General features: G+C 45.4%; 1 protein-coding gene across 1 annotated transcript; it reads left to right on the top strand.

Annotated features, from left to right (window-relative positions):
- CRISPLD2 (cysteine-rich secretory protein LCCL domain containing 2) lies at positions 1-23,543 on the top strand. Its single transcript, XM_009578641.1, has 14 exons — positions 1-243; positions 5,558-5,676; positions 7,687-7,819; positions 7,945-8,060; positions 10,027-10,127; positions 11,655-11,813; positions 12,655-12,715; positions 13,367-13,433; positions 14,386-14,516; positions 14,667-14,710; positions 15,597-15,669; positions 16,344-16,419; positions 21,175-21,308; positions 23,344-23,543. Exons 1-14 carry the CDS (start codon positions 1-3, stop codon positions 23,396-23,398), a joined length of 1,512 nt encoding a protein of 503 aa, XP_009576936.1. The 3' UTR covers positions 23,399-23,543.
- The last annotated feature ends 1,670 nt before the right edge of the window (positions 23,544-25,213 follow it).

Below are 25,213 nucleotides of genomic sequence, written 5' to 3'. Positions count from 1 at the left end.
ATGAATCCTGTCCTGCCTTGGATCCTTCCTCTTGGATGGGTACTGCTCCTGACAAAGGCAGCCGAATGCTTTATCTTGCCCAACTCAAGTCACCTGGAGAGCATTTTGAGTAAATACCAGGATGAGGAAACTCACTCCAGATCCAAGAGAGCCATTTTATTCTCAGACAGACAGGAGATATTGATGCTCCACAATAAATTGAGAGGTCAAGTGTACCCTGTGGCCTCTAATATGGAATACATGGTGAGTCTAGCTCCTGATACCTAACTTCATTATTACCTTCTTTTTTTTATAAACTTTATTTTAATTTTCCTTACGGTGCAAGAGGTGTAGCAAATTTCCTCTAAAGTAAGTTTTTCTCAAGAGGTTTCCCGGAGCAGTTTCATTCCACAGTGAACGAAGCTTTAGATCATTGGACTGTTTTGGTTGGAAAGGGCCACTAACGGGTCATCGAGTCCATCCGCTGCGTAGTTTCAGAACTGGTTCCATTATTCATAAACTAGAGCCTGGCCCAGCCCTGGACGCATCTCCAGTGATGGTAATTCCACAGCCTGCCTCAGCAGGTTCTTCCATTACCTTAATGTCATAAAAGCATCAAATTTTCCCTAGTGTTTAACCCACATTCTCCCTGTGAAAGTTTTCAGACCGTTGTGACTGGTGTTTCGGGACACCGCAGTCTGCTCAGAGAAACCTCTGATGGTCTTCGGGTTGCCATCAGCTACCGCCCAACGCTGGAGGTAGCATCTGCCCTTTTGTCATACCCTGATCACCAGAGATTATCAATGTGAGCCAAGCATCCATGATGCTCCTGGGAATCTGCTCAGCACCTTGGAGAAACAGGGTTTGAGGAATGTGGCTCCATCTGCAAAGAATTTCGATCACTGGAAATAGCTGGAAAGACTTTGGGACTTCACGGGTGGATGGGTCAGTGCTATTGGCTTTTCATAGTTCAAGAAACCAAAATAAAAGTTTGGTCAATGTATTCTCCCGTTTCAGAGGGAGAACTTAAAAGTATGAGTATGAAATATACCTTTACCATCAACAATTCAGACGAATATTTTTTTTTTTTTCACCTGATGCCACAGACCGTACTTTGAGCTATTTTTGACATGCCATCAAAATATTGCGGGGCCAGCAAATGATGTAGGCAAATTTTTTTTTTTTTTTGCCTTTTCCCAATGTGCAAATATAGTTGTGACTGAAACTAGCCTGACTTCAACTGTGCGCTCCTGCTGACAGATTAAATGATTAATGATTTGTTAAGACCGTGTTCAAAAGGGTAAAAGAAACAGTACACTAAAAGTAATATAAAATTGTTTGCCAGCTGTGCTGAAATGAGTGCTGCAAATGGAAAATCCTGCCTTTTGGGACTGTAGGGGAAAGGAAAAGAGAAGGGCGAGCAGAGGACAGTGAGGAAGGACAGCTGCCCATCGGTTGGTCCTCGTTAGCATTCACACTGCTGGTCTTTTGTCAGAAATCGCACGCCTTTCTAAGAACCGGTGCTTTGTGTGTCTCTCGGCGGGCTCTCACGTTATCCTGCCTGCAAGGGACTGCCAGAGAAGAGGTGACTTGATTAACTTCCAGAAAGTAAACACAAAGCATGAGAAAGCCAAAGGTGTTTTGGTTGGCTCTGAGGATCTGAGAGGGCTGCCGTTGCGGACTGTCCACTGGCCGACTGCTGTTTGCGCTTGCAGCGTGGTTACGCTTCTGTGTTTGCCTTTGCTCGGTGTGCTTTTCTAGTGGTTTTTATGGGTGATGGAGGGTAAATGAAAGGGCCTTCTATGCTGGGAAGAAAGAAGCTGAGTACAAGATGGTGCTACTTGGAAAGGCTATAATCAGTCTTTCATGTGTTCGTGTTTACCCAATATTACTTGGAAATGCTGTGTATATTCTGAACGTGAATTTCACTTTAATCCTTTGTTCTGCGTAGGACATTTCTCATTTGGACTCGTTTAAGAGGATGGTCTGTCTTTAGTACTGTAGATAAACTTTTCTTTTTTCCTTCGGTGCCAGTGTGGAGCATCACCGGCGAGGTGTGGTGCTAATTTGTGGCTAAGTAGGTAGAACTTGTTCTTGCCCATCAACCTCCAAAACTGCCTTGTGAAAGTCCTTTCTCCCAGCTTCATACCTGACGTATTTAAGTGATCCAAAGTGGCAAGGGGAGCTAATGTATTCCAGGAAAGGGACGTATTTGTCTGCTATAGGATGAACTTCAGTCAGTGGAGGCTGTTAATAAGAAAGCAGTAACACAGTGAGTCCCATGACTTATCTGGAGATCAAAAGAGTTATATACATACAGGATAAAGGTAAAGTGGAGTCAAGAAATGAAGAAATAAACAGTTTTCCTTCTGGGTTTGTATAATTAATTGAAAACTAGCATAGGTATTCAGTGTTAATGGAAAATGAGTGAGCAGTATCCATCTTCCTGACAAAGTTGGTCAAATACAGAATTACCTTAATCCCTGTAACAGCTTTACAATTGACACTTCCACGGTGTGTTTGGACTTTATAACAGCAGTCACGGCAGTGGATGGGTGCCAAGACCAAAACAAACTCCTTGTTAATGAACCCAGAGTAAAGAGGACATAACAGTTTCGGAGACATCTTGACCTCTTAAGATGGCTTAGTCAGACGGCTTTCAGCAGTCATGAAAGGCAGAAATCTTTCTTCTTGCGGAGACCTCAAAGACAGGATAAAACGAAATTGTTCTCAGTGCAGATTGTTGGAAGGAAAATAGGTTTTTTTCATGTCTAAGGTATCCATCCTTCCTCTAAACTGCAGGGTGGTGACTCTCCTTGTCAGGATGGGATAGCATCTCTGTGTGGGTCAGCAAAGCATGTCCAAGTCTCTGCCAGTACATGTCAGTCCTGGACTCTCGTGCCACTTCTAAAAGTAAATTGCCGGTATTGCAAAAAGTCTAAGCTGGGGGGAAAAATGAGCGAGTGAATTGCTCACTACAACTCAGGTGTCTAGGGCTGGGTTTACAAACTAGTTAGGCTGAGCAAATGGACTCCTTGTGGGGCACGTTCTTACTGAATCTGAGCCTACAAACTGTAGTATAGTGTGTGTATGCCGTGCACGTATTTAACGTGTACAGTGGATACTGTACTTTGAAAGGCCGCTACAAATTTGCAGGAGTAAAAAAGAGAGTCCATGTGCTAAATCACTTGGAATCTCACACAACTGAAGGCTTCTCAGTCTCTGCTTGAGGAGGAAACTGAGCGTAGACGCTGCCCCTCTGGCTTCAGCAGTCTTCCTCGATACTGCTTTGAATGTTGGCATAAAGACTTCTTGCAAGCATAGCTGGGAAAGTCTGAAATATCTTTTTTTTTTTTTTTTTTTTTGATATGTTTATTGCTCTGAAATAATTCCAGCCTCCTGACCGCATTCACGTCTGAGAAGCAAGAGGCAAATAACAGCTCTAATTTAAATGGGATGGCTTTGTAATCTGATGCCCGCAGAAAAGAGCTTCTCTACTCATCAAGCACAAAGCCATGCAAAGATGTAGTTCATTCCCAATTGCCTGTTGAGTATCTTTTGTCCGAGTTCGTTTATTTTATCCGTAGGCATCAAAGGAAGATGTAATGCATATGTTCACATCAATTTCCATTTAATGGACTATTGCTCATAACGTCTCTGCATTAAATTAGGAGATTTGGAACGTCTCCACCTTTGAGGCTGCAGGGAATAATGCTCTGCTAGAAAGTCTGAAGTACTAGCAGCGCATAACGTCTTGGGAGAGTTTCTGTGGCTTATGTGTTGGATGGGAAGGCGAATTGTGGCTGGTCATTGCCTGGTGCAGAAAGTGGGAGACCACAAAAAGTTGTGTGTCTAGGCACAATTGCAATAGTCTGCTTGAACAGAGGTTTGGAAATGTGTGTGTGGTGGGTTAGATCCCATATACCTTCAAGGAGCTGGAGAGCTGAGACGGAAAATGGTTTTATTCCCTCTGTCAGAGCTGTGTCCGCACGGGGTTTTGCAGACTGACGTGAATTTGCTTGGCCGCTGGTCAGTTCAAAGCCAAGCTGATGAGCTCAGAGCAGCTCTGGGATGTTGTCGGAATTTGGGTTGCTGAGCGTGCTTAATGATAAGCTGTTCTTGGAGGTCTGGGTTGTTAGCTCAGTTAGATGAGCTCATATTTGCCTTGTGAAGATAGTGTAGACACACCAAGTTCCAGGAGACACTGCGTTTTCCTGTCGTCTTAGCCAGGGACATGCGGTGCCTCCCCATCCCAGTTATAACTGCCCGAGACTGTGTTCAGATACTTACTGGGAAGGAGCACTTGATGTTTTTAAAATGTGTTTGAGAGCCTAAATGCCCTCCAGTCCTCCAAACGGGCTCTGACAGGTCCTTTGATATGTTTCAGATAGGAAGTTGCTTTTCTTCTGGAGAAGATAGGACTTGGAAAGACCAGCTGGTTGCGATGGTAAATGTCCAAAGAGGACATAATCTTGTGCTGGCACGTGAATGGGCTGGAGACACGTTACAAGACCTCTCTTCTCTTTGGTTTCATTTGTAGGAATGTGCGGTAATATTTTAATCCCAACGAATTATCCTCTGAGGACTGTTCTGAATAGACCAGCTGTCAGTAATTACACAATGAATTCAGGGCACTGTCTACTGGGTCCAGCAAATCTGGCCTTTAAAACAAACGCACTCCTGGGCGGTGGAGCCAATGAAGCCTGCTCTCCTGTTTGCCTTTGTATCGTGTTTGAGCTTTCGTTTGGCTTACAGCTGGGTGATAACTCAGTGAGACCTGATCCCACACCAACGTCCTTCCCTCAGTGGGAACATAAACGGGATTTGTCACTTCTAACCTGATGCCTGTTTCAGTGAGAGTGATATTAGCTTAACAGCTCTGGGGCTTTGCCACCTCTGTCAAATTTGACTCGATCCATGGGTGGACTCAGCAGTTAGTCTGGAAGGAGAAGGGGAGATGGGACCGGGAGGCTCAGACCCACACCCCTTGCTCAAGAGGTTGGGCCAAAAATCTCCACCTGTCTCGGGAGTGAAGGGCAGGAGCACATCTACTGTTGGAGTTCCCCTTGATGGGAAAGCCAGGAGATGTCCTGGTGGTAAGGATAATGGACGGAAAATCGTGCTGCAGCTACATCAGAGCACTGACTGTGAGTTAGAAGTCTTGCAGATCTCAGAAATAGGTGTCATGAGGAAGCGCTGGATCTCTGTCCTTGATGGATTTTGTTTTGGTTTTGGTTTTTTTTAACGTGGATAGTCTAGATGGGTTCTTGAGGTCTTACCGGCTCTGTTTTCTGCTGACCTATGCAGAGCATCTCCTAAGCAGCATGACATCAAGCAGGAAAAATAATACACCCTTTAGTGCCCTGCGTTCCCATGGCAGAGGGACATCTTGGGAAACTTGCTTTTAGGTCAGGGCACATCATTAAAATATGCTGGCTTCACAAGGACAGCCCAGACACCAGAGGTGAGCTGTCATTTAGTCCCTCTTTCTCCTCTAATTGCTGTTGGTTGTGTCTCTTGATCCAATAAGCTTGAGATGACAAATTGACCTGTTCTTTTCTCTTCCCACCCCCTGCAGACCTGGGATGATGAGCTGGAAAGATCAGCCCACGCTTGGGCTCAGCAGTGCATCTGGGACCACGGGCCTAGTGCCCTCATCAGGTCAATTGGGCAGAACTTGGCGGTTCACTGGGGCAGGTAAGAGTTGGGGTGCTACCAGCTCATTGCAAAGAGCAATTTAGAGCCAGTTGGAAAGGTTTGCCTTGTTGATGCTTAGCAGAGCACTGGGGAGATGGGAGAAAGGGTGAGAATCAATAATTGGTATTGCTGTTATAGTGATAACATCTGCAGCCACCTTCAGCCGACTGTTCCCAGCAAACCAACATTGATGTGGGTTATTCCATTTATCTGCATCTCCGGGTACTGCAGCTGTAACGTGCCTGAGGGCCCTCTGACTGCCTAAGGAGAACAGTTACGGAAGCCGTAACCCTTGCTCCTGAATCTGCTGTTTCAGGGGGGTTTCTGGCACCGTGCTGAGAACCGCCTGAAAGCTGAAGTTTCTCAGGAGCGATGTCTGGACTTAGCTGCGAGTTCAGAACTCATTGCTCTAAACTTTTTAATTATCTCTTGCTATATTTCCCATAAATATTTATCCAGCTCCTAATTTCTCTTTACTGAAACCACTTTGCAGATTTTTTTTTTTCAACATCCTGGGGAAGGTTTTTACCTAGAGTTGTTAACTCAGCTTGGAAAGCTGATGTTAAAGCTTCCAAATGGCTTTGCCTCTCCATCTCGTGGTGCAATTTGTTTATTGTTGAGCACCTATCATTAAGCCTGTATAGGTTAAGCTTGCTTTGTATAGCAAACATTTTGTACGTGCTCAGGAGCCCTAATGGGTGGAAATGCAGTTATGCTTGTTGTAAATCAGGTAAAACTTGGTTGAAAGCAATGGAAATTTGCTGGTGTGAAATTGGCCTGATATAAAAATTGGGCCTGTTTTTGTTGGCACAATTAAATAATGATTGGAAAGTAGTTAGTCCATTGGAAACAAAGTCAAAAGATCAGGCTGTTCTTGGCTCTCCTGAGAGCGTTCAAGATGGCCATGGGTTACTGATGGAGGTAGATCCAATCTCCCTCCCTTTGCAGTCACTGAGAGGAAAAAGAAATTAGATTTATCTCAGTTTTTTCAGGAACGGGCCATAACTTGATTGCCTCAATTTCCTCTCCTGTAAAATAGGACTCGGAAAGTATTCACTTAATGACATCATGAAAGTAATGTTTTTAAAATACTTCTAATGAATGATTTTTAATGAAGAGTTGGCTGAAAAAACAAGCTCCAGTTGGTAATGATATCATTTGTATTTCTGGCCGCTTGCTTCATGTGAGCTGTTGAAAGCAATAAAAAGTAGTGGGTTTGAAGCACTGCTCTCCTTTGATACAGAATTTGCAGATTGCTCTGTTTGCTCACTGGGTACATGGCATGCAAAACGCATATGATTTCTATAGGTAGTTTTAACGCTATTTGTGTTCCCCCAAACAGCACAAGTAGCATCAGTGCTGGCACAGACTGCAACATCTGGTGCATAGCTTGCACAAAGCAGCGCAGGGGGAAGCTGCTGCAATAAAAGGTGGGGTACGTGTGTAGCGCATCAGCTGTTCTGCACCAACCCTTGGTGTGATGCGAGCGTGAAAAAGGCCGCTCGCTTTCAAAGGTCTTACGGTATTAACTGCTAGCGTACTTCCAGATTTAGCAAATTGCCTGGTGGTAAAATAGGTACGCGATGGCTTTCGGTTTAAGATGTTTGGCAAACCTTAACTTCTGTTTACTTTCAAAATACAGCTTTCCGCCAAACGAGAAGTTTTTTGTAGTTGTGTGGAAAAGTCAGGAGGACATTTCAGGTCAGCGGCACTTGAAGAGCATGTCAAACCTATAAATAATACAGAAGGTCAGACCGGGCTGTGAATCTGAGGGAAAAAAATAATCTTTAACATTTTCCGTGAGATTTTTTTTTCTGTTCTGACTATGTTACTGGGTTCTTCAAGCAACACCTTCTCAATGAATGAAACTTCGGAAATTTTATATAAAAATCAGCAAAACTTGTATTTAAAAAATCTGAGCTGACAATATGGCAAGAGGCTACAGGTGGTGTTTGAAAACTTCTACCAGACCTCGGTGATTTCAGCTGCGACCGGTCTTTGCTCCCTTAGGTATCGGTCTCCAGCTTTCCATGTCCAGTCTTGGTACGACGAAGTTAAAGATTACACGTACCCGTATCCTCATGAGTGCAACCCGTGGTGCCCAGAGAAATGCACCGGCTCTATGTGCACGCATTACACCCAGGTAAAGGAGACAAAGGGCTCTTATATCTGTGCTCTCTGCATCCCCCCCATGTCCCAGTTGTCACTGCAACCTGTGCCCGCGGAGGGGTCGTTCGCTTGTTTTCAGTAACTGCGTTGCACTTGCAGATAGTCTGGGCCACGACGAACAAGATCGGCTGTGCCGTGAACGTCTGCAAGCAGATGAACGTCTGGGGAGAAATCTGGGAGAACGCCGTCTACCTGGTCTGCAACTACTCGCCGAAGTAAGGCAGATGAGCTGGGCTCTCTCCAGCTTTCCTAAAACTGGCAGGTTGCTTAACTAGCCCAGGATCTGGGGAAGAGATTTCAGGCAGTCTAGACTGGTGGTTGTGGCTTTAAATTTTCTCTTTAGACGGCAGCACAGAGCTGGTTCAAGACTTCTGAGCGTTGCCTGGAAAACTGAATGAGGGGCCGGGGCCAGGCCGGAGCTTTGATGTTCCTGCCATGGGAAGGAGGAGCAGGAGATGGCCGGGACGGAGCTGGCGTGTGCTGCCAAGCCAGGCTTGCTCCTCTCTGCTGCTGGGAGGGCGGGAGGGGATGGGCTGGTGATTAAGGCCGCTCCGCGCTGCTCCGGCAGCCAGGTAGGCTGCCGTATCACGACACGTTTTTCACCCCCCTCCCTGCTAAACCTGCTGGTTTAAACACCCCGCTGCCTCGTGCAAAGCCAGCCCTGCAGCAGTCGCTGGTGGAGGCGAAGCGAGCTGGGGCCTGCTGCAGGGAGCCGCGAAGAGATAAATCCCAGACCCGATGAGCTCCCCGTGGCTTAAAAAAAAAAAGTGAAGTAGCTAAATCTTGACTGATGCAACTCAGTGGTTTGGTTAAATTTCAACATGAAAATCGCATTTCTTGACTACTACATCCAGGAGAAGTTTCCTCCCTGGCAATGGCAATTAATATTTTCTGCTTTAATGGCTAATAGGAGAAACATTCCCACTCCAAGTCCTTGGCGATTTAAATCTTAGCAACAAAATGAAATAGGGAAATCACTATACACAAATGGAGTGGCTTGGAGAGCATCTGACTTCTGGAGATCGTAGGGCGGAATAACGCAGAGAAATAAGATGTGCGGGTGCAGAGCTCGTAGCACGATCCAGGCAGAGCCCTACGGGTGGGTTGTCTAAGCCCCCCTCCCCACGTTAGCTACTGAGCACGCGATGCCTGTGGTTTGGTTGGGATTTAATAACCTGCTCCTCATATGGGATCGCACCGTCTCCCGTGGAGCTCCCGCAGCAGGCTGGGCTATTTGTACGTCATCCGTTCAGGGCTGCTGGATGGAAAAATACTCTATTTCTGCAGTTTCTGCTTAATCTTTTCTCTCTGGCATCGGTGCGCATTGTCCTCATCTAGCCTTATAGGTGGAGACAGCTGAAAGAGCAATAACCAAAGGGTTCGTAGTCATGGGCTGAACTCTGGCTCCTTCAACCTTCTCAGCCCCTGAAGTCTGCAGTGCAGAGTGCCAAAAAGGGCTTTTGTTTCTGGGTAGTTTCTTGAGGAAAATGCAGTAATCCATTGATGTACTTCTGTTTACAGAAGATCGCGGTATTTATATTGGAGTTTAATGTAAAAGTGATATTGGATGCAATTTATCTAAGTAAACCCCTAAAAATGTCATCTTGGAGGTGAAATGAGGAGGAACATTTTTCTTACAACCAGCTTTCCTGGGCTGGTTGTTTAGTCTTTGCTGAGTTGCTCTGGGCCAGGACGATGTTTCTGCGACCTCAGAGGCAAAACTGGGGACTTGAGGATGCCGGGTTGGGTGAGGAGAAAGTGCAAAGCGCTGCTCTGCTTCCCAGGTGATCTGGCGTGAGGGTCCATGTATTTCTGTTTGGAAATGGTTCCAGGTGGAAAATGGAGCAATTTTTCAATGGTAAGAGCTGTGCTCCAGCCTGGCCCGTGCAGCTGCCTGGGGGTGTTGCAGAAAATGGTGGGTGGCTCTGATGAACAAGAGAGGTGAAGGCAAGCGCCGGGCAAATGGGAGGCAGCAGCCCCTGAGCCCGCTGAGCTCTCGCTGGAGCAGCACGGGGAGGGGAAGAGCAGGGACAGGCCTTCTTCTCCCTATTTACATCCCCTATCCAAGGATGAGCACAGCAGAAACACCCATTTTCCCCACTCCCTTAGTGCCAGGCGGTCTCGGGGGCTTGGATGGGTATTTGGGTGTCTGACGGGTGCGCGTTGCTCCTGTGCTCGCAGGGGCAACTGGATCGGAGAAGCCCCGTACAAGACCGGCCGCCCGTGCTCCGAGTGCCCGCCGAGCTACGGAGGCGGCTGCCAGAACAACCTCTGCTACAAAGGTACGTGGTGGGGAGCTTGGGGAAAAGGCTGGGGCAAACTTACGCCTGGAAACTTTTAATTAGAAGCAGCCGCAGCTTTACGCACCTTTTAATTAGCCATCCTTAATATTTCGACATCGCAGCACGTGGTAAATCGGTGGCCACTGCTGAAATCGAAAAGCCCCGAACTGCTTAAAATCTGGGGCTCGGATTCGGCGCGTTTTCCCCGGTGAAAATGAGGGCGAGCGCTCGGATGGGGGGGAGCTGCTCTGAGCTTACGTGGGTTTGGCTCGGGAGCTCCAGCGGGATTTTGAGCTGCGGGCAGGAGCGATCCCGTCCTCGCGGGGTTTGTTTGGGAAGGGAATGTTCTCCAGCGCTTACAGGAGGCGACGTGGGTGGGCAGAGCTTGGCCGCCCGCCCCGCTCCTTCAGGGGCCGGGGGCGAGCGTTTCTTTCTCTCTCTCTCCCCACCTTGGTTTTTACGGCTGCAAAATGAATATAGCGATTCGTGTCTCTTGGAGGAGAGGAGGGGATCATGGATGCTCTTCCTGGAAAAAAAAAAAAAAAATCTAAAAAATATTCTTCACACTGAAATCTCCCGTGAAGCAGTGCTATCCCCCCAGCACGCAGGGTTTTCTGGGGTCGTGCATCGAGGGCGCTTTTCTTCTCCCGTGTGTTTTGCTTCACAGAGAACTGGGCTCTTAGAAACAGGCAGGTTCCCTGGAGAGCTGCCCAAAGCAAAGGCTTATTTTGCTGCAACGTTGCATTTATCATTTTTAGCCTGGGGTTGCGGGGGGTCCCCGGGGTGCAGATGGGCTGCAGCGGGGAGAGGGGAGGGGATGCCCCGGTGGTAGAAAGCCCTCCCGGAGCCACCGTCCATCATCCCTTTGTTCGCATCGTTCCTCTCCCCATTGCCGAGGATGAGAGCGGCAGAGGGTTTCGGGTGGGACCGGCCAAGCAGAATGAATTTTGCTGGCACCGTTTCCCAAATCCCTTTGCAAGAGCAGGCAGCTTGTTCTCCGTCGACGGGTAAAGCGCGGGATAAACCCGCCGCAGGCGCTAAAGCCAGGGTCGTGCTGTAGCAGGACCTGTGCTTTACCGGAGGAGCGGCTGAAGCCGTGCTGACGGGGTGGTTTGAAGAAGCAAACCCAGGCGGGAGGAGAAGAGGTCTCAGCCACCTTCCCAAACGCGAGGGCCCTCTTCTTGCACACGCCCTTCAGCAAATTTGTGTTTTCCTCCAGAAAGAGCTGTATGGGAAACAGAAGAAGAAACAGCAGCACTTTTTTTTCACTAATTAGCGGGGATCATTTCAAACCTTTATTGTAAGACGCTCTAAATGCCGCTTCGTGCGCTGAGGAGCGGGAGAGGAGCAGATCTCCCCTCCTGGGGCTGCAATAGCCCTGCGCGGCCGTTAACGGCCGTTGAGTCTCCCACTATTTAAAAGCAGATCCTCATCAAATTAAATCGCCTCTCTCAAAATACGAACCTGTCCGACTTCCCCATCAATGCGAACACGCTGTAATTATTTTTAATCCCCTTTTCTAAGAAGATTACCGTTACGAAGATCCCGCCATCACTGAGACGGATGAGACTAACGAAGTGGAGATTTCGCAGGTTGCGGAGCAAAAGCCAGCGCGGTTCTACCCTCCCGAAAGCAAGCCCAGCAAACCCATCAAGCCCAAGAAAACCATCCCGGACTCCTACATGAGTAAGATGGCTTCTTTGTTTTTCAGCTCCTACAAGTTTCAAAGTACCTCTATGGCAAAAGGTGTAGAAAGCGATGAGGAGGCTCGGGGAAAAAATAACTGGGAGGATGTTTGAGTGGAGGGGGAGGTAATCTGTGTGAAAATTCGCTGTTAATTATAGCAGAAGCCTGCCAGAAGTGGGGAGCAAAGCTTCCAAAAGCCACTTGTGCCTTCGGCACGTCAATCTGCAATTTTTTAAGACATCTCAGGGAATGGGGATGAACCGAAGGTCCCCAGATCAGTAATCACTTTAGGAAATACTGGTTTTATTTCCCAGTTAAAATACTCTACACTCAGCAGTTACCCCCTTTGCAGCTTCTGGGTTTTTTTTTTTTAATTTGTTTCCTTTTTATTTCTTGCTTGGGAAGATTTCTGAAGTTATTTGTGGAGCCGGTAGTACTTCCTCAGTTGTTTTCTAATGGCTCTTAATTAAAAGAGACTTATTGTGAAAACCAGGAGGCAAGCCAACGCATCCTTTTCAAGTTTATCTACCAGCATCTCAAGAGTCTGTAATTAAATGGAGAATGAGAGCTCTGGCTGCCGACCTCAGGCTGTAAATCAAAGCCTTCGGCTGTCAGACGTTTCTTCCTTGCTGATATTTCCAAAGGCACCTGTCTCAGGTGAAGGGCCAAAGAGGCACGAACTGCTGCAGGCTGGTTGGTCGGTGATAAGATTTTATCTCGCTGCACCAAAGACCTCCAGGAAGGATGCATGGTGGTTGCTCATCTCCGTAGCTCGAGAGCAGGCTGTGGCAGTCCCTTTCCTTTTTAAAATTCATTTATTTTCTTTTTTTTTTCTCCCCAGCACAAGTCATTACCTGCGAAACCAAGATGAGAGACAAATGCAGAGGCTCAACATGCAACAGGTAGTGTTTTGTTGTTACCTCTTGGAGCGCTGCGGAAAAAAGTGGCCTAAAAATTGTCCAGTTCTTGCAAACATAGGATAGGCTATACTATGTATTTTTTGTGACTATCCAGGTAGATCTCTTTAAAAACAAACAAACAAACAAAAAAACCCAGAAAACAAAGAAACAAACCAAATAAACAAAAAAACCCTTAATTTCTCTTAATACAAAGCCTTCAGCCAAGGCTAGCAATAAGGTGACTCGGTTTATTTTATTCTGCCATGATGACCCACAGTTCCAGGTGTCCAAAATCGTTTAATAAATTTTGGCAGTCGCTTTTGAGCCTTTTTCATGCATTCCACCGCTGCCCAAGCCAGACCAATAATTCATGGCTTGTCCCCTCCCAGCCAGTCAAGAACTTCTAGTTAAGGTTTCTGCAAAGAACGGGACAGTTTATCACTTGGAGAAAAACCAAATCCACAGAATCTAAATATTGGTCGGGCTTGTAAGGAGGGTGGAGAAACTGTTTTAAAAAGTAGCTATTTTGCAATCTTGTTTTTAAATGGAAGAGTTACGTGAAATGAATGGAATGACTATTAAGTGAAATAGAGTCAAAGTCTGTTTTTCTTGAATTGTTTTTTCGCCACCCTCAAAGATATGTATCTTTACTAGGTATTTGTGCCCAGCTGGCTGCTTGTACAGTAAGGGAAAGATCTTTGGAACATTTTATTATGAGAGTGTAAGTACCTTTTAATAGCTCATAGATGTAATTTGTGGGGAGTTAGCGGTAATAACAGAAATGGGAAATGCCAACAATTCTAGTGCAATTTGGCTTTTCGTATTCTCCGGTTGTGGTGCTGTAAAATGGTGCTAATAAAGATTATCTGTATTTTCCTCATCTTGGTGATGAAAAACGAAGCAGTCTGGAAAGGCAAAGTGATTCCAGACTTGATGTTGCCATGAATGCCCTTAATGTGTGATGAAACCCATGGAAAGTGAGGGATGGGGATCAATAGACAGCTCGTATAAAGGTCTCTTCTGTCATGCTAAACAGAAACTTTATACGAAAAACACTGTTAAATGTTGTAACTAAATAATATTTTGGGCTGATTTGCTGGATCTTGAATTAGCAAGATAATTTATAAATAAAGCATGGCACAGTTTTCCCATAAAAACTACTTTTGGGGTGAAGAAAGGTTGAAGATAAAAGGGTTTTTGTGCAAAAGCATGTTTGCTTTCCCCATTCTCACTGTTGGTGCGTGACTGCATCGCCCATGATACATCTTTGCCCTGCAACTTCTGTGATTGCAGACAGCCGCCGCCTCCAAGTGGTTTCAGCAGAAATATTTTGGGTTTGACTATTTTGTTGAGAACTGGAAATATTGCATACTGCTTGTTAATGTCCAATGCTGCTTTTCTTCTAAATTGTATCTAAATGTACGGTTTTGTTATTTAAAAAAAGCTTGCCATTCAACCAGGCAGTGCTTAAAGCAGTAATAATAATAGAAGAATAAGGTTGTGTTGGGAGAGTAAGATTTAACAACCAGATTCCAAAGGAGTGTACTCAGTTTATTTTCCATTTGGCGCTTTGGTGGTGGTTTTATTTCTTCATTTTTTGCACAGCGGTTGATCAGCATTGCACTGTGAATGAGATTTATTTCACATACTCTTTGTATTTGTACTCTTGTCAGTCGTCAAGCATATGTCGTGCTGCAATTCATTACGGCATCCTGGACAATAAAGGAGGACTGGTTGATATCACGAGGAAGGGGAGGACACCGGCTTTTGTGAAGTCTACCAGGAACGGCGTGGAGTCTTTTAGGTACTACCTTCATGGAAAAGTTTTTGTGTTTGCTTTAAATATAAGCAGATGTTCAGTTGTCTTTGTTACTCATATGTAGACATAGTGATTCAAGTAATTCCAGTATGCTTTTTTTTTTTTAATAAATGTGTGTGTTTGCTTCTTTTGCAGGAAAAGTAAGCCTTCAAATGCGTTCATGGTTTCCAAAGTCACAAGTAAGTCTTAAAAGTTGGGAAGACCATTGTTGTTTATGGGATACTTGAAAACACCATTCCTTACAGTGCTCTTTGTCATTATAAGTGGTCACGTCAAATAGTTCAGTATCACAACTAAACCCTAGAATGGCAATCCGTCACCCATTATGGGCAATTCCACCATCAACCACCTCATTTTTCTGTGGGGATCCAAGAGGAAGGTACAGAAAAAGGTGATAACTGGCCATTTCCAGCAGCATCTCCTGATGATGGATCACGGTCGGATCCAAACATCAGCTGCAGTGCCAAGCAAGTAGAGTGATGGAAGTTGAGCCATCCTTGTATGAAGGCCTTGGTCTAGTGTGAACACTGGATAAAAACTGAAAAAAATATTACCTGATAGTATAATGAAACACAGAGTACATATGAAATTATTTGTAACAGTGAGTCATCTTATTTATGATAAGCATATAAATAAATACTATGGAGTTCTACTTTTTAAACAATTCCCGCTTTCTGAATATCTTTGAATAATTCCTACTACCTATAATCAAAATTTTGATTAGATCCACTTGATCCACTTTCAGGGAAAACTATAGGTGTCAGGTTCTTTGGACTCCACGTCTAGAGCTGTAGCAAAAATACACCGTCTTGTGGGTCAGCTGCTTTTCTCTTTTGAAAGCTGTGACCTTTTTAAGGCCACATGGTAGTATGGTAGCAGGATTTCTGCTGGAGAGCTGGTCAGCCCTCTCCTGGGTGCATGCTGCTGGTAAAGGAGCGAGCAGCTTTCCTCCCGGTGCCCGCAGCTGGACATGGGTCTCACCAGATGTGTTGCGTGACCTGAGTTTTCTGCAGCTGCCTGAGCTATTAGGTCTAGTAATTTGCCTTTCCATATTTATTTCCGCAGCACAGACGCTGGATTGTTATACTACAGTAGCTGAGCTGTGCGAGTTCAAAAAGCCGGTGACCCATTGCCCAAGGTAACTGTGCGCCACGAGCACGAGCCTGCTTATGTTCAGCTTAAACCTCCTCTGCTCTGAGGGTGGAGGATGCCGAGATGCTGAGGTCCCTTTTGGAATGGAGCTGATTTTACCAGATGAACTGGAGGAGGGGGTTGGGAATGGCGTTTCCTCCTGCCAGCGTGCTTTTCTTGACATCACGATAGAAAATTCATGTTAAGTTTTTGGACTGCTTCAGTAACGTATAAGCCAGGCTACGCGATCCCGTTTCAGCACACCCCTACGTATGACCGTGCAACTTTGCGCTCTGTCTTTATTCTCCTGCACCTGCTCGTTTTTGGATGTGGTTTTCCCTTCCACCTTAAAACATGGAAGAAGTTTGTTCTAGAAAGCTGCTTGGTGCAGGTGTAAGCCGTGGCAAACACATGCAAATAATTACGTGCCCAGCGTTGTGCAAAAATATAGGTAGTCCCCTTTGAAAATGTCATAAAAGACCAATCCCTCTTTTACTGGTCTAAACCCCTCTATTTGCAGTTCTGCGGTAACTACCGAATGTCATCTGAGGGGAACAAATAATTAAATTCACTGTTGCCACCTGCAGACCAGATGCAGGCACTTGAAATCTCCCAAGAATGCAGCTTGCTTTCCTGTTGAGCCTTGATATAGAGAATAACTATGAATAAATTGTTTTCTAGGATTTATTGTCCAGCCCACTGTAAAGACGAGCCATCGTACTGGGCACCGGTGTTTGGCACAAACGTTTACGCAGACGTGAGTACGCTCCTTTCCCTGATGACCCCGCGTATCACGACGTCTGTATCGCGGAGCTGGGGTCACCCTCTGCGATTTAGGGAAGGCGGTCAAACTCTGCGTGGTCATTGCCGTGGGGGGATGGGGTAAATGGGGATGAAGGAAGAAGTACCACCAACAAAGTGCAACAGCTACTACGCCGGGCTGGGGTCAGTGGGCTTGGGGAGCCTTTCTACTCTCCGGCACCGACTTATTCGTATGGACTTGGGCAGGTCACTTAACCTCTCCACGCCTCAGGGTCAGTGGCTGGGAGAAGAGGTCGCTTGCCTGCCTCTGCAACGTTTCGAGATCTGCAGATGAGCACCGAAGGGCTTTTATTATGTGCTATATTATATACTTTTATTATATACTATCACATTATATAGGCAAAAATAGGCCTTCTTCCCCCTCCCCGTCCTCCTCTTTCTGGGAGCTGAACAGTGTTTTTGAGCAGTCGGGGCACAGCGCAGAGCAGTGGAAAGAAAGCATGCAAGTTGGTTTTATTGGTTTGTTTTTCTAAACTCTGCTCATAGGGATGAGCAGAGACTTGATGCTAAAACTAGGCAAAGAGTCATTTTCTGGAAATCTCTTAATATTAAGCCTCTAAAAACCGGGTTTCAACGTTTCCATTTGCGGGTGCTTCTTTCTTTTTTTCTTTTTTCCTTTTTTTTTTTTTTTTTCCTTCTGTCAGAGGTTGTGTTTAGAAATGCCAGCTCCCTGGCTGGTGTGGGTAGCCTGTAGGGACGGGCTTTTTGAAGGCCTGGGGGAAGCAGTCGGCAGATCATGGACCCCCAGCTTGGGGTCACCGTGGAGCTTTGCAGACTCCTGAGAAAAAACATCCTGCAGAAATCATACAATAATTTGGGGCAAGCAATTTTGAAAGCAATTTAAAAAAAAAACCCTATTTTTTATTTTACTTCAGACCAATTTTTTTAAAGGTAGAGCTGCACAAACAGGTTAGCCTAGACTAGCTCACATGCAAATTCATCGGGCAGCTGCCACCCTGCGGTACCTGCCTCGGTGCGTGCTCCGACCTGCAGGAAATGGGAAATAGTTTTCTCTCTTTTACTGAGGACAAAACTACCTCAGATTACCCCCGAACGCCGGCTGCGATTACTAGGGTATCAGGCGAGGACCAGCATCCCGGGCTGGCGTTGTTCCCTGATTTGTACTGACGCAAAAGGATTAGTGTCCTTTAATGAATCGCAAGCTCCATTTCCTACCGTACCCCCTGGGTATTGTTTCGTAAACGGGGGGCATGGACTGTGATTTGGGAGGAAAATAGAATAGGAGGGAAAAAAAAAAAAAAGTATTTGGCCACTTCCTAGAGGGTTTGGTCAACCTTTGTCTGGACTACTCTTCTAATAGCGTGGTCATAAGGAAAGCGTTTAGGTTTTTACGAGAGTGCGAGATTGGTAGCAAAGCAGGTGAAACCAGCTGGGAAAAAGGAGTTTGAGGCGGCTGTGAAACACGCTGCGCAGGGAGAGGTATTGACGCTGAGAAATGCTCAGGCTGGAAAGCTGGCAAGAGAAACACGCGTGCCGTGCAGGGAGAGTTCGGGCAAAGGCTTTTCCCAGGGAGCACGGGCTGTGCAGGGTGCCCTCCGGGAGGGGATGCTGTGAATTAACCCCAGCCCGCGGCCGAGGAACGATTAAAGCAGAGAATAAGCTGGATGGGACAAGCGCTAGTCTTCTGGGAGGGCTCTTTGGCTTCACGGCACCTTCATGGCCCTGGGGGGACTAGTGCCCCAACTGTGTCTTCTTAAATAAGTAATCTAAAAGAAAAAGAAGCATCTTGCCCTGTTTCCAGTCTGCAGAGTGGCCTCTGGCCTTTCAGCACCTTCTCCGAAACATCGATTTGCTAAATGCTCTGGCAGGTAAGGAGTTGATGGTCCAAGCTGTGTTGGCAAAAATGCTTGGCCACTCTGTGTAAGGACCTGATTCACTGTGCTTTTGGCCTGAGGTAGCGTTTGCATTTACATGATCCCAGGAAGGCATGTGAAAATTTGTGTTGCCGTGAAGAGCAAAGCTGGGACGTGAAGCATTGGCAGTTTTTATGAGATAAGTCTGATTTTTATTCAGGGGTCGTAGGCGGCCACTACCTCGGTTTGTGTTAAGGGATTTTTCAACCACTTTAAATGCATTCTGATCGGGTTTTTTTTTTACTCGTCATTATAAAATTATCTTGGATTGTGTGTTTATAAGATTATCTCCTGGGTACTCCTGGTGGCTTAAAGCACAAAGAGATAGTGACAGGCTTTGATTTAAAAAGCAGTGCAGGAAATTCTTCATGGTGAAATGAATAAGACTGTGGAACGGGAGCATAGAGGAGCCTTAACATTTGGGATAAATGAACAAAATGCAAGAAAATATGCTATGGGAATAGTTCATGCCCAAATCCCAGGTCTTTCCACCGAATAGCATTACTTCTTGGTGAGAACAGACTTGCTGCCTGCATGCAGGGTTTGCAGCCCGAAGCAGCACGTCGGGGGTGCGGGGGGACGACGTATCCAGCATCCTTCCAGTGCCGAAATCAGTACGAGAAGCAGCTGGCTGGGGAACAGAAAATTTGTTGCCTCTTTTCCCTGGTGGCACATTGCAGCAAAGTTCTTTACCCTGCCATGTAAAAGGAGGGTGGCGGGGGGGGAGGAATTCTATGAACACCTGACTGTGCCTAGGAAATAAAACTCAGCTCTTGCTAATGTGGACAGGACCAGTTCTGGGGTGATGCTGGAGCTGCGTGAACACCTGGGGGTCTTTATCAAGGCTGTAAAAGAGCTTTTAAGTTTCACGAGACACTGTCATTTGTCACTCTGCCTGGCTCCTAGTGTGACATAAGGGAAACCCGTCCCTGTCCCTGCTCAGGAGCCCTGTCGAGCTGGGAGAGAAAACAGTTCTCTGCTCTTGAGGTAAAGTCTTTTATCCACAGTTGTGCGGCAATTAGTTGGAGGAGGATAAAACACCTACGTAACGAGGCAGGCGTTTATCACCAGAGCAAACCAAGTTGGGTGGCTCAGCTCTCAAGAGATACGAACTTAATGATTAAACCGGTCACACTAATGAGGAAATTATGGGTGATTAAACTCATAGTCACAGATTATTGCTAATAGCTAATAAAAAGTATTGTCGTTTCATGGTGTATGCCTCAGAGTCCACTTCGTCAGGAAATGCTCCCAGAGCATCCCAAGGGGCTACACCACGGAAAGCCGTTGCGTTGTCCATACAGCTGTTGTACTTTTGAATTTGAGGGGAAAGCCTTATATTCTACTAATGTCTCATCTTCCAAAAGCTCTGCAATCAATTAATCAAAGCAGAGCCCGGCCTAGGATATGAGAGGGCTGTAATCCAACAGAGTGATAAGGGGAGGTTTGGGGTAAGGCAATAAAAAGCCTGTTGGTCAAAGCTTTGAGTAAGCGGCGGAACAGCAAGTCCTGGAAAAAAAAACAGGAACGCCTTCAAAAGAACATCGTTTAGGATGTTTCCCAGTGGAGAGTGTTGCAAATTGATTCAGGACAGTTTAATTTTATGAGCCAGTTTTAGATTTACAGATTTCCCACCGCGTACTAGGGTGAATTCACAGCATATCTTCCAAACACAGCGTTCCCTTGCTCCCTTGACCATATATAGAAGCAAAATACCAAATTGGCACTCAAAAGTCAGAGAGCTGCCAAGAGATAGGCCATCCAAAGTGATAAATATATAGGGGACAAGGCAAACCTGCCATATATGGCTGCGAGAATGAAACAGCACGATCCGTGTTGTATGTACGCGACGGGAAGGTTTGCCCTCGGCGCTGGTTTTGTGGTAGTTTGGTTTTTAGCCATCAGGGAACTTATGGGGTTGGGATTTTCACCTGCTGCCGTTCCCTGTGCAAAGCTTTTTGGTTTTTGCTTTTTGTTTTTCCAGCTTGCTGTATGTAAATCCTCTAGAGGGTTGATGGCCAAGTTTATACTACGCCTAAGCCTTCTCTGCTTTTGCTCTCTTTTCTGGATGCTTTGGGAGCTTAGTCATCAGTTGTTAGCGTTGTGTGTTCCTCCAGCCCTTCTGACTCTGCACATCTTGGAGAGCAGGGTAACGGCTCGATCTGCAGTAGAGAAGCTTTAGTCTTTTCAGAAGTGTGAATCTCCATCTGTACTCGGTGTTGTCTTATGGGATAGTCCCTGTCCAAAACCTACACCGCTCAATGGGTGCAGTCCTTCTGTTTTTCCTAGAAAGAAGGATGTGAACTGTCCTGGATAATTGGTGGTCGTTTACCTTAATTCAGGAAAAGCATCTGCTTTTCAAGCAACTGGGTGAATAAACTTTGCTGAGGCGGCTGGTCACTAGCAAAGGGTTTCACCGCAGCAGTTTCTCTGGTGCAGACCCAAGAGGCGCTGGCTGGAAAGTTGTCCCCGATTCAGCTTTGGCCCTGGATAATCTCCCAGGCGCAGCTCCACCGCAGAAGGGAGTGGTGGAAAGGCTGCTTGTCCTCTGCGGTGGTGGTGGATCTTCTTACACACATTTTGTTTTTGTATTTGCTGCTGGAGCTTATGACATACCTGCACGATCTATTCCATGACATCTTTTATCCCTCGTCTGTCCATAAGAAGGACAGAATTGTTTCATAGCTTTTTCATTCCACTATTTTTTTTTTTTTTTTTTTTTATTCCCTGGCTTTCCTTGTTGCTGATGGGGACGGTAAATCTCCAGCTATAAAATCTAGACAGTTTGTAAGTCAAAATAATTAAATATTTTTCAGAGCTCCAGTATCTGCAAAACTGCAGTGCACGCAGGAGTCATTCCAGACGAAAGAGGTGGTTTTGTGGACGTAATGCCTGTAGAAAAGAAGAAGAGTTACGTTGGCTCCTTAAAGAACGGAGTCCAGTCTGAGAGGTGGGATTTTTTCCTTTGTACTTTCCTTTTGTTCTCGACTGCGTGTTCAATTGTACGTCAAAGTCAGCAGATATCAGGCAGAAAGGCTGGTGGATTGGAAATATGTGACTTAACAGTGTCACTGTGAATTTTGAGATGCAAACAAATAGAGCGTGTTGTCCTGCTCTTACCTTCCACAAGTGAGTAGCTGCTTTCAGATTGGTGTGACAGGTATGAAATGTTGTTAAGCCTTGGTTTATTTTATTACAGTATGAGTCCGAATTAATACATTTTGTTGTATGTGTTTATCACACTAAAAGATAAGCACAGGTATTTCTGCAGCTTTCAGCCTGGGCCATGCTTTATAATTGGGATTTCCATTCAATTCTGGGGTGTGGGATGTGTTTGTATTTGTTAACTAATTTCTTCGGTTCTCTTTGAAAGAAGCCTGAGTAAATCAATCTATAGAGACATGATCAAATAGGTTTTGAAGATGGGTTTGCCACCCTTACAATTTTTTGTAGTTTCTTTTGGGCTAACTTTGCTGCTTTCAGTGTTGAATTGCAAGTCAGCGCTTCCAAAATCCTGCACCTGCAGATGATCGCAATGTCCTTCAGTCCTTTCTAATATGAAGCTTCCATTTCAGTCTGTGATGTATTTTTTCAGATATTGCTGTGATGGTACTGACTTCTCAGAGCTATCTTTGCAAAAATAGAATTTCCCACTATTGTGGGGGGTTTTGGTTACTGCTAACATGGCTCTGTCTGTTCAATCTAGTTCGTCTTTTATAATTATCGTAACAAATCCAAAAAAGTTTCCTGTTTTTATTCTAATAATGAATATCCCAGAATGCTGTAGAGCATCTCAGAAAATAAAAATAGACTAAGACAGGAAAGCTATAGGCATTAAATATGGGCTTCTTTAGTATAGCTCTATCAGGGTCAGCATTTTGCAGTTCTGTGATTTGCAATTCGGTAGATTGGATTTAGGTGACAAACCTCCTGTTCGTATGAGTTTTCTTCCATCTCTGTTTTGCTTTCACTTATCTTTTATACTAACAGACAACTTTTTACTTGGATGGCAAACTCTGCCCTAGCTAAGAATAAACTCTACCGCTAGCAGTGACATGCAATATGAGCACCAGGTGCTGATCTAGGAGGTGAGGGAAACCAAAGACGTTCTCGCAGCAGGGATGAGTATGAAGGCTTGGGAAGTATTATTTACACTCAGCAATAAGGAGCACCTTCGTGCTGTGAGATCCACTGGAGAGTGAAATAGCTTTTCAAAGATCAAGTTGAAAACCTTTACCCCTTAGGACACTGGAAATAACCTTTGGTAAAGATACATACCCAAACAGGTTTGGGGAAAAGTTGCCTTTAAGATTTACTGAGTCTTTGCTCTTGTTGGAATGTTTATTTTGTGGGAATATGAAAATTTTGCCTTTTTCCTGAGGTTTTGCAGCCCAGCAGAGCTGAGGAAATAAGGGCTGGGAACAGAAAAGACCCCTTGCCCCCATGCACGCAGCCACCCCCGGCAGCTTGGAGGCAGAGCTGTTGGGGGCACCTCTGCAGGCTGAAAATGAATGTACATATTTATTGTCATTTAACGTAAGCTGATCTGGCTACTCCCGTCGCCAGCACTAGGAGATGGGCCAGACAGGCCCTGGGAACTTGCCAGCCTCTTTGACAACTGTTTTTAGGAAAACATGTTCCTCTTTATGCCTGAATCCCTGCATAAGGGAGCACAGTGTTCCTTGGATAGAAGCTAGCACTGTAAGAGAGGCTTTTGCTTCCCAGCAACTTTTGTTGGCATTAGCACTGGAGATTTGGATTGAAAGCATAAAATAAAAGCAAACTCGTGAATTTGTGCCTCTTCTTTTTTTTTTATCCTCTACCTTTTTCCTGCTCCTGGTGGGGCCACATCAGCACAGAGCCAGCATGCTGAGGCAGTGCACCCCGAAGAAATCTGGAGTTACCTGTGGGTCTGTTACACTTTGGGTCCTGCAGTGCCTGCATTTGGTTCATTACATGTTTTTTTTTTTCTTTTTTTTCTCCAGCTTGAAGAATCGTTCAGATGGAAACGCTTTCCGAATTTTTGCTGTGAAGCAGTAAATTCCCAGGGAAGGTGCAGGTTTCTTTGGGAGAGCGCTCTGTTGATCTCCGGAGACAGGAAGGCTTCTCTGATGGCATCAGCTCTGACAGTACCCTCCTTGGCGATCTCTTTCAGGGAATTAAAAAAGAAAAGGAAAAAAAAAAAAAAAAAAAAGACACCAAGTTCTGACTCAGCTGTTCGCATCTCATCGCACCCGTTCAGCGTTGTATCTTTTCGTTTCGTGTTTTTGTTTCTCTAGGGGCATTCAGCAAAGATAAACTGTTCTGACTTTCAATTTACGAGAGAGGTGTGCTACACAGAACGGCGGTGGCTCAATGTACAGCAGACGTAGGGATCTCGGCCTGGCCCTGGATGGCATTTTTAGGGTGTGAAGCATCTACTGCAATGGGCGTGAGACGCGCACTGCTGAGCAGACTCAGAAGTGAGCGACCGTCCAGGCGCTGGACCCTTTGAAATGAGAAACTGTTTTTAAAGTTGCATCTTTTGAGGAGAGGCTGGGCTTTGATAGAGTGTTTTTGTGTATGTTTGATGGTTTCCGTGCAGAAGAAGAGAAAATTTGGTATTTTCCCAATGAGGTGTCATGCATCAGCACTGCTGCGTAAGGCTGCTGGGGCATCGCGCTAGGCTAAGTTGTACGATGGTGTCACGTTTGGGGAGAGGACGTTCTGTCGGCCGGACATCAAGGTTTTTTGGGGACTGGAGTAGGGCGTGAAACGGTGGCAGAGATCCCCGCTGCAGAAAATGAGGCCACCAGATAATCAAAACAGCAGGGTTAGTGTTTGCTGGTCAAACATGTGCAGGTATTTTGCAAGTCTGGCAACCTATGAGAAGTCAGTGAATCGGGGCTCCTGTGCTGGCACATCTCATCCTATACTACACGCCGTTTCAAATAAAATTTCAGTTAAATGCAGTGTATTGATTTATACAGCAGTGCTGGTTGTTTTATCTGTAGTAGTTAAGTAGTGATAGAGTTCATCTTATTTCTGCTAGGAATGGTTGCATCCATAGGAAGCATGTTCACCTTCGTGAAGCTCTTTGTGGTGTGTGCAGTTCTGAGACTTTAAAGCTGTGGCATAAATTGGGGTAGATGAATTTTTCCCGTTCAATTTGTGACACCAACAGATCCCCACTTTCAGTGTAAGTGCTCTACCCGTGAGCATTTGATATCCAGGATGGTATGTTTTGCAAAACCCATAGGTGTTGTAATGGTGTTGTTTAATATTTTGTTATTTATGTCTCAGCATGCTTCCAAATGCATTTCAAAGCCAAGAGAAGAGCCTAGCATGACCAGCTCTTGAAGGCAGGAGAGTATTCTCTGCTTTATATTGGAAGTGAATTTTTAGAATTGGTCTAAACACAAATCTGGTTGTCTTTTGATGCACACACATCCATTAATTTCATTACTCATGAGAAGGCAACGTAAACTTTAGTTCTTCAGTTCTTGTAAATGCATAGTCCTTCTGCTCAATAACTTGATTGTAATGTTGTATAACAAATGGGAAAATATTTCCCTCTGTTTGGCAGATGTCTCATAGCTGTTCTTACGCTCAGGCTATGTTTGGTTTAATCTAGACAGATATAAAAGCCATCTCTTCAAGCTGTTTCAAAACACAGACCAAAAGTGTTTATATGATTAAGCACTTCTTTAATTCTGTAAAAACCATGAAATCAGCAAGGAAATTACTTTTGTCACTCAGTTTGTCTCACCGATGGGGTTTCTTTCTCTGTGAAATCTGAATCTGGTAAGAGACCTTTTGTAAAATATGAAATTGCAGCTGCTTTGCACGGTCTCCAAAAGTGCTGCACAGCAAACC

Source organism: Fulmarus glacialis, unplaced genomic scaffold, assembly GCF_000690835.1.
Source record: "Fulmarus glacialis isolate BGI_N327 unplaced genomic scaffold, ASM69083v1 scaffold2645, whole genome shotgun sequence".
NCBI lineage: Eukaryota > Metazoa > Chordata > Aves > Procellariiformes > Procellariidae > Fulmarus > Fulmarus glacialis.
Note: the sequence above shows the minus strand (reverse complement) of the source record. Positions and strands in the feature narration are given on the sequence as shown.

What these genes read in the sequence shown, in the direction of transcription:
- CRISPLD2 (XM_009578641.1), top strand. Translation starts at nt 1, where the DNA reads ATGAATCCTGTCCTGCCTTGGATCCTTCCTCTTGGATGGGTACTGCTC. An exon ending in AACGGCGTGGAGTCTTTTAG is followed by an intron (nt 14,517 to 14,666) that starts GTACTACCTTCA and finishes CTTCTTTTGCAG; the next exon opens with GAAAAGTAAGCCTTCAAATG. An exon ending in CATGGTTTCCAAAGTCACAA is followed by an intron (nt 14,711 to 15,596) that starts GTAAGTCTTAAA and finishes TTATTTCCGCAG; the next exon opens with CACAGACGCTGGATTGTTAT.